The following is a 9,335-nucleotide window of genomic DNA, read 5'->3' on the forward strand; positions in this document are numbered from 1 at the left end:
GAGGGTTTGGGATTAGGGTTCTGTGACATTCACACCATACTTTTTCAAACACCCGAATGTTAAGAGTTAGTGGAGCTTTAAGTGGAATTTTGGAGAATCAACACAGGAGTTGCTTTGATATGTGTCTACCTTAAATGAAACTGAACACCTGCACATAATGCAATCACCGCCAAGACTAGAGTATTTCTGACCTGTTCCTCTGCATTTTTGCAGCTTGTTTGGCAACATCCAGGAAGAAGTTGTTGAAGATGCAGAAAGTGTGAGACTGAAGCAGCAGCTTCATCAACAGCAGCACAGCTGTACCCTGAATGAATGCTTCCAGCTCTACACCAAGGAGGAGCAGGTATCCCTGGATGAGGGCAAAGGCATGCTAGGATCAACTTGTCATTATGGGGATTACCAGAGCAGGACTATCTCTGTCACAAAGCAGCATGTTTCTGAGCAGGAATGGGAATGTCCATCTACTTGACTCCATCCCTGTTCAGTGCCAATATATGTAATGGGGTTCTGGAAGAGGTGGGAATAGACTATTCCTATCAACAGTGCCATCCATTTTCCAGCATTTGGGTCCAGGCTCCTGTGTAGTTGTATTGTGTCTTTCTTTGCAGCTGGCTCCAGATGATGCCTGGCGCTGTCCCCACTGCCAGGTACTTCAACAGGGTATGGTAAAACTGAGCCTGTGGACACTCCCTGATATCCTCATCATTCACTTGAAACGCTTCCGGCAGGTGGGCGAGCAACGCCACAAGCTCTCCACTCTTGTGCACTTTCCCCTGCGTGGGCTTGACATGGCTCCCCACGTGGCCAAGCGCAGCCGTGGCAGCAAGTGGGGCCCCTGGAAGCAGTCCATGCCAGAAGATGGCCAGTGTAATTTCCTCTATGATCTGTATGCCGTCTGCAATCATCATGGTAGCCTGCATGGTGGACATTATACAGGTGAGTTTTCAGTAAGTGGGCTGTGCTGGACTGAGAATATCTTTGGCAACTCCTGCTGAAAGTAATTACTGCTGAAGTCTGGGGTTAACACCACATATCTTTCTTTCTTTCCCTTTCTTTCCTCCCTTTCTTTCCCTTTCTTGACCCTTAGGGCAAGTGAAGGGGGACTTTAGGTGGTCCCCCTTCACTTGCCTTAAGCACTGTTATTTTATGTGAGCAGGTCTTTGCATTCTCTGCCATAAAGGGGAGGGACTTCTGAATTCTGCATGAAGAAATGAATAATTCTGTAAGACCAATCATTAAAGAAAATTGCAAAAGTTTGCATATTGATGCTTTCCCCCTTGTGCTTATTCTGCTTCTGTGAATGGATGGACAGAAACAGGGAACTATTCACGTTACTTTAAGAAATGTTGCTGGATACTGTACTTAGCAAAAAAATAAGCTTGTATGGGAGACTTAAAAACTGTGGAGTCCTTGGTGCTCTCTGAGCCTTGTTGTTTTCTTGCAGACGTTTCATTGCCAGACTAGGCAACATCTTCACACTTTGCCCACTCCCTCTCCACGCTGAAGATGTTGCCTAGTCTGGCAATGAAACGTCTGCAAGAAAACAACAAGGCTCAGAGAGCACCAAGGACTCCACAGTTCAACCCTGAGCTGCAAATATTCACTTTGATTGGTGAGACTTAAGAACCTACGGGATACAAGTAGTGGTATGCAAAACATTCCAAATTTAAACTCTTTTGAGTTTGAACTCGAAACAGCTGTTTTGCATTTGAGACAGGCTGTTTCTGTCATTTTGGAAGTGCTTTTAACTTGCTCAGAACACTTCCAAAGTGATCAAAACAGCCTGTCTCAAGTGCAGAACAGTTTGTTTCAAATGTCAAAAAACTGTTTTGAACTTGATATGGGGTGTTTCAAATTTGAAACAGCTCAAATTCCAAACGTTTGGCTTACCCATAGATACGAGTAACCCATCAACAGGAGTGAGAATCTCCAAATATTGTTTTAATCACATTTTTACAGAATGACGTTGCTACTTTCTAACAGTGCTTCCTTGTGATTTTCTTCCCTCTCTACAAGCATAGGAGTGGGAATTCAGTACACTGGTGTGGTTGTTGTGAATTTCCCAGCGCTGCCAAGTTAGTGAGAATTCTGGAAGCTCAGTTCACTTGCAGATGTATCAGTTAACACGGTCCTGTCTCTGTTCCCAGCCTATTGTTGCAACACCCTGGATGGTCGCTGGTATAGCTATGATGACAGCACCGTGGAGCCAGTCTTGGAAGAGGGCATCAGCACACGTGGTGCCTACATCCTCTTCTATCAGAGACGGAATGTAGTTCCCAGCTGGTCTGGAGGAAGCTCTGTTAGAGGTTTGCAAGGATTACTGAGCCTACCCAACAGCCCACCTATTATTTCCTATTCATTGATTAAATTCCGTGGCATTTATTGATGGCATTGAGGCAAACCCAGGAATGCTAAATGATTCCTGGCATGCCTTTTAAAGCATGGATCCTGATACAAATCGGCCCATATTTGATCCAGAGGAATTGCTTACGAACAATTTATTCTCGTTCTTGCCTGTCCTTTATATACTCCCATAATTCACCTAGATTTGTAGTGCTTTATAACAATAAAGCAATCCCAAAAATCAAAGAATGGTACATTGCAGTAATACAGATGGCATACATTCACCATCCCCCAACCCTTCTCCAAGAAAGCTCTGATTTGGGTGACCATGAGAAGCTCTTTCATCACTTCTAGCATATGAAGTTTTTTATTTTTTTATTAATTTATTTGATTTATATAGCTACCCATCTCACCTATGTGACTCACCTAGGTGGCTTAAAATAAAAAGTTGTTGAAGGCAATCAGAGGGATATCTTGTACTTGAAGCTAAAAGGTTCTCACTCCCTATAGCAACATTTTTGTATATGGAACGGAGGGTTGAAGGATATTAGATTATTCTTTTTCCAGATATCACAGGATATATACACATGCAGCCAAATGAAATCACTGCCTCCCCATCCCTTTCAATATAGCTATACAATGCAGAGGAAAAGACTATCTCCACAACACTTTTATTTCATGTATTTTCCTTGTAGGATCCACCAGCTCTTCCATTTCAGAACATTGGCTGGCACGGCTCAGTCGAAGCAACAAACGAGAGAGCCTCGCATCCTGGAGCTCGACAACCTGTCCACCTCCGCCAAGAACATCTCGCTCACCTCCCCTCATCAATGCCAGCACCAGCCAGGAGAAAGGTATCCTGTCTCCCTGATTACACTTGCTTTCCACAAAGCCGTTCACGAACCAAGCTCATCCCTCTTTGGGTAACCTTCTTCTGTTTGTGTTTCAAGGTTCCAAATCTTTGGGCTGCTTCCTTTCCTAAAGTCTAGAGGCGGGGTGGGGTTCATCCTGCCCCAGAAAACAATAGAGTTCTAGTTCTAGAAACCCAACTCCCTAGGTTTTCTTTTGATGCACCCTTCACTGGCCCTCGTTACGCACACACAAATAATTCTCAGACATATTAGGCATTTGGTCTATGGGAGTAGGCAGCTAAAATAAATAAATAATTTTCAGGGCCACCCATTGGTCCACTCTAAAATGCTTTTGGGTGATGGGGAAGCTCTCTCCCCATTGCCTTCTTAAGTCACTGTGGATGAAAATAAATCAAATAATTGATCCCCAAATCAGCAAATTTGTACTTCTTTCCATCAGTCCTTCTCATCTTTCTTCTGTTTTTTTTTTCTACTTTTGCTTTGGCAATAGCAGCAAGCAGATGGGTTATGTTTCCTTTGCTACCATACTATATGCTAGGAAAATAGCACGTGAGAAGTTAAAACAAAAAGGGCAAAGAATGGAAGAAAGGGATCTGGGAGAGATAGGGGATTACCTGACTTGGACTAAAATCCAAATTTCAGGATTTACGATGCTTCCTTAAGCCCAGAAATAGATGTCTTGGCAATATCGTTGGTCCTGCTTTGCTAAAATCAGTTTCAGCTTTCAAACAGCATATTTGATTTCCACAGAACTCCTAAGAATCACTGCTGTTACTGTCTGTGTTCTCTTCTAGGAGGATTTGAGTCTCGTCCCTTGGTTCGGGGTGTGCAGGGCAGAAGTGTCAGCCTGAAAGTTTCTTCTAATAAGGCCAAGCTGGGCATCCCCAAGCCCCTACCCATGCGCTGGTCCTTCACCTCCAAAGAATGGCCGGCAGAGCCCTCCAGGGAGCTTGTAGACTATCTGGAGTCTGGCCGCAGACCTTGGTTCACAAATGAGTCCATCGTCCCTCTCATAACTAAGGAAGGGGAAGACAGTGAGCTTATGGTCACCAAAGCTAAGCCCAATCCTGCTCTGACAAGTACGGGCACAACTGAGTCCACTGGCAAAGCAGCCGCTGCCATGGAAAATTCAAACACTCTGAAACGAGCAGGGAAGCCAAAGGAGGAAGTAGGTGAGCAGCCATGGACACCCAAAAAACTGGTGCTTTCTCTCAGCACAGCACCTCCAGTAAAAGATGAACCCAAGACCAAAGCTAACATCAATGGGACCTTTCGTATGGGTTCAAACCTGGCCTCTTCCAGCATTATTCCCAAGGCTCGGGGGGAGGAAGAACAAAAGTCCATGCCCTGGCTTGGGGAGAAGGATCCAGAAGTCGAGAAACAATCAGAGGGAAGGTTGGCGGTCTTCAGAATTGGGTTTTTGCGAAAGGACCCCAAGCGACACAGTGAGTCTGACCGGCACGCTGCCATGACATCATCTATAGCCTCCTCTCAGGCATCCTTCTCCAATGGAACACTAAATTTTATCCCTGGCAGCAGGACGAACTATGGTCTGAACCCCAGCTCCACAGAGGGGCTGTCCAATGGGCGGATCTCCCGTTCTGAGGTGGACATTAAGCGTGCTCAGAGCTCCTGCAACAGCAAGGGAAGGAATGACTGGTTACTGAGTAGGTCAACTTCTCTCTGCAAGGCAAACAATGGGTCCTTGCAGGCCTCCATGCCACCACTCACTTTAGAGGGCATTTCCTGTGGCACCTTCCAGCGGGCAAGGTATCATACAGCATCCCTGGGCAGGAGAATAATTGTACCAGAATCCAGCTTCTGAACTATCCTGCAATTCTACCTGAAACAACAGAATCATGCCAACCTTTGGTGCTTATAAGGTCTCAGGCCTTTGAATAAGATCTGCCAATCGCAAGAAAACTTGGATGGTGCTTGCTCTCTAATGGTTTCTTGTTCAGACAAGAGTTATTAAATCCAAGTGGTGCTGAGGAACATATGTGGCCTGGAAGTAAAGATGCAACAGGGACCTTGTAAACCAAGATGTTAGAAATGAGGGAAGAGAAATGCTGGGGAAGGTGTTAAATTATTTATTCTGTAGTTTAACTGGTAACTGTTGAGAGGATATGCTGCTTTGTAACAGCATTTATTTTGGTACCAAGTTGTAGGGAGGATAGGGGAGAGTCTAAACATTGCTCTATGCAATAATCCCAGTGTTTTTATTTTTGCAGATCTTTGGGTTTTACAGATCTATTTGTTATTAAAAAATACCTAAAATGAATGGTGAGCATTAATAGCTTTGGGAATCAGTGGAGCAAATGGGTAGGCTAATTCAGGAGTTGACTATTCTCTAGCAGATTCAGCCAAGGGATGCAGGATAAATTTGTTCTTGTGTATGTGTTGGCTGGCAATGAACATTGCAACAGCATCCTGGACTTCTCTAATGTTTAAAAATATACATAGAAAAAATGTTGGATAACACTTCATTTTCTTCTACCTGTTGGTGGTAATCAAAGCTAACTTCTTCACTGTCTAGCTTATCTACCTCAGATTTTCTGGTAGTCATCCATCCAAATACCAACCAAATCTGATCCAGCTTTGCTTTCTGATGAGAGCCAAGGTTGTCTAGGTCCTGCCACCTTCTGTAACCAGTACAAATAACTAGAATTTTCTTCACAAGAAACAGAAAAAGTGCTGTTTTCCCATTGTTGTACAGGGTTAGTACTTGTTAGTAGATTAAATATGAAAAGCAAAGAGATGGGGGGTCCAAGAAAAAGCCATGGCTTCATGTGTCATTTATAGAGTGGGTAATATTATTGACACCAGATAAGTATGATATATAATGAACATCAGGAACAAATTTCCAGCTGGAAATTCCAGAGACATACCTGAAGATGTGGGATGGAAAATTAGAAGAGGTAAATTTGGGGTGTAAGAGTTGATGAAACAAGCTGTGCTTTAATGGTATCTTCTGGGCACGTACTTAGAGAGATGATAGCAGAAAACAAGAACATGGGAAGGGCAAAAAGCAAGAGAAGAAAAAGTCTTAGGAGCTAAAAAAAAGAACCAGATGACTGTCACTGAAGTTCAGGGCATAGAAGAAATCATGTAAGGGGACATAGCAAAGTCTACAGTATTGTTAAGGAGAATGAGGATAAAGATGTTTTGGATCTGGCATTGTGGAATCACCAGAGATTTAGAAGGAGTGCAATTACAGTGGAGTGTAAAGAGTGGGAAGCAGATTAAAAGGGGAAAAAAAAGGGGGGGAACCTAAGTAGCTACAGTATACAAGCACAAGAAGAACACAAAACAGCCATTGTATTAGGACTCTGATTATTCCGTAAGCATTTTGGTTAATTTGTGTCATTTCATTATGTAATTTATGAAGGTATGCCATCCGTTCAAGGAAAGAAGTTCTTGATTGGCATTTTATATTACAGAGCTCTTCATAAAGGAATCCATTAAAACACATAGAGGAATAAATACAGCTTCACAAACCAACAGCTCTTTTGGAGTTATTTCTTGGTGGGAGATGGCGTATAGGAATTCAAAAGACTGATAAGGAGCAAGAACGTTGAAACACCAGAGGCATTGTACCCATGGTAGTAATGCAGCCCAGAGAACCCAATGTCTAAGGTGGAGTCATTCCTCAAAAGTACATTTATTGCACACACAGCTTATAAGAAGTTGCAATCCAAATGTTTATTTAGTGCAGAGTTTCTAGATGGGAGGACTTCAGTTCCTACAATTCTACAGTGGCCATGCTGGCTGGAGAATGTAAGCAATTGATTTAGAGCAGCTTTACTCAATCTGGTACCCCCTAGAGGTGTTGGGCTACAACTCAATTCATTCCATCCAGCACAGCCAGTGATGATGCTAGCTTAAAATTTGGAAAGTTGAAATCCAATACATCTGAAAGGCACCAGGCTGGGAAAAGTGATTCAGATGTGATTAGCATTCTTTTCCAGGCTTGTCTTGTCTCTTCTTGGAGGGCTGCTATTAATCTAGACTTTGTGAAAAGAAGGCTCTCATCTCCTGTTTCCCAGGCATCTGGGAGGACGAGGAATGAATTTGAACTCATTAACTTACCTGTGCAAGCTGGTGAACCGTGCAGTGGCCATTCCCATATAACAGGCAGCTTCAGGCTGAGCTTTGTTGGCATGGGGGATGGGGCAAGCAATCTCTAGCTCCTTGGGGTCTTTTTTTGTTAAGCCATTGCCTAGCAACTGCAACAGGAGCACAGCAAGCCATGGCGTCCTCCCAGGCAGAGAACAGCCTTTTTTATGAGAGTGATGACTTCACCTTTCAAGAGAGGAGCTCAGTGTACGAGCTGCAGCTGGAGAGGCTGAGAAAAGATGGAAAGGTTTGTGTCAGGGCAAGTGGGAGACATCATTTCAGAGGCATACAATGAGCCCTTGGTCTCTGAGGATGGATTTCTGCTTCTGAGCTTTATTTACTAATTTCTGTTCACTTTGGTAGCGCAAGGGGTTAGGACTGTTCTTTGCACAGAGAAAGCTTCTATTATGGTTAGCTACAAACTCCACTGGTTCTTTGTAAGATGCAGAGAAGAATTCAGGCATGGTAGTTGAAAACAAAGCCAGACTTTTGGTCTTTTTTTTTTCTGGCGGTGTCTTATACAGACCTGTTTAATCCTAGTCATTTGCTGTGTGTCACTTTTCTTGTGTCATCTTAATATAGAAGACAAAAGAATGAGTTCTTCTCAAGGACCAAACTTCCTTTATGCAGAGAATTGCTTTGCATAAGACAGGCAAGGGATCCCTAAACCAAGCACATTCAAAGCACTTGTATGCACATACAAAAGCATGCAAGAATGTCTTTTATCTCTGCAAAAGCTTCCATTTCAGAGTAGTTCCAAATCCCCGTGTTTCCACAAAGATAATCACTTCATGCAATCACATAAATGCCAATTGATCATCTTCTTTTTAATTGGAGAACACTGGATAAACTAAATGGCAGTATACAGAAAAGGTATGTTGTGATAAGCATTTCCTAAATTGGAAGGACAGCTTAAGGACCTTGGTCTTGTCCAAATGCTTTATCTTCTATATCAGCCTTCTGGTGAGTAATATGGAGGGGGCTTGTGGAAGCCCCTTGTTAAATTTGAGTGGATTATCAGAGCCCCTTGTTAAAAATAAATGCATTTTAATGTTACAACTATGGACGGTAGTGTGAGAAAGCAGGGGGAAGCACCAAGGAGGGATCTGCTCACAGTGGCAAAGGGAACTGAGGCAAGTATTACAAGAGCTACAACTCAACTCCACATAATGGATGCTGGATGGGGGAGCATTGGAAGGATGCCCCAGAGTGGCATGTTTATTTGGCATTAATTATACTCATCCCTCTTGAGTAACCTATTCCCAAACAAATAGGAGAAAAGAGAAAACAGGAGAAACAGGATATCTTCGTTTTATTAGTTGAACTTTTCTTGTCTTCCCTCCAGCTGTGACTGGAGATGTTTGGAGTCTTTTCCACTTCATTGCCTTTGAGAGATGTGGGCACTACAGCTCTTGAGAATTGTCAGCCAACTCAGTTTTGCTAGGTAGACTTGTTCCAAATCTACTCAGAATAAAGTGGAACTCTTGCTTCCTGTGATTTAGAAACTATTAACATCAGTGCAGCCTAAAACTGCATTTGCCTTTTTTCCCCCCTGCAGACCCATCTCACGGCTTACTCGTATCCAGCTTGCACTACCGCTGCAATATCCTTTCCATGCGTTCTATTCCCAGACTAGGTATTCCTAGCCTAAAGGTTTGCTTTTGGAGTCCTAAATGGAGAATTTCCATTGGTCACTGTTAAATTGTATTGTTACTTAGAGGCCATTGCTCTAAGCTCTCTAACCTTTAGATTTTTTTGTTTTCTAAAATATTAGCTGTCCCACTAGTTTTGTGCCATCTGCAGATTTGATGCTATGCATTTCCTTCATCTCTTCATACAAATCCTTAATAAAAATACTTTAAGTGACTGAACAAGAGTGGAGAAAAGGTCAATTCACTGTTTTGATGCAGGTCTCCTGAATGTGGGAAGGACTATGGGAAATTTTCTTGGGTTATTTGGAGAGGGGGGGGGGTCTAGCTAGGGAGAAAAGAAGACAAAGCCTTA

General features: G+C 43.1%; 1 protein-coding gene across 1 annotated transcript in view; it reads left to right on the forward strand.

Annotated features, from left to right (window-relative positions):
* Window positions 1-6,716, forward strand: part of USP43 (ubiquitin specific peptidase 43) — a 116,115-nt gene extending 109,399 nt beyond the window's left edge. Inside the window, exons 11-15 of the mRNA XM_063292598.1 lie at window positions 214-343; window positions 609-936; window positions 2,148-2,306; window positions 3,039-3,197; window positions 4,010-6,716. Coding sequence (XP_063148668.1) covers window positions 214-343; window positions 609-936; window positions 2,148-2,306; window positions 3,039-3,197; window positions 4,010-5,040 — 1,807 coding nt within the window. The 3' untranslated portion in view covers window positions 5,041-6,716. The remainder of the gene's footprint in view (window positions 1-213; window positions 344-608; window positions 937-2,147; window positions 2,307-3,038; window positions 3,198-4,009) is intronic.
* Window positions 6,717-9,335: the final 2,619 nt, after the last annotated feature.

The sequence above is a fragment of the Candoia aspera genome, chromosome 2, assembly GCF_035149785.1.
Source record: "Candoia aspera isolate rCanAsp1 chromosome 2, rCanAsp1.hap2, whole genome shotgun sequence".
Lineage (NCBI taxonomy): Eukaryota > Metazoa > Chordata > Lepidosauria > Squamata > Boidae > Candoia > Candoia aspera.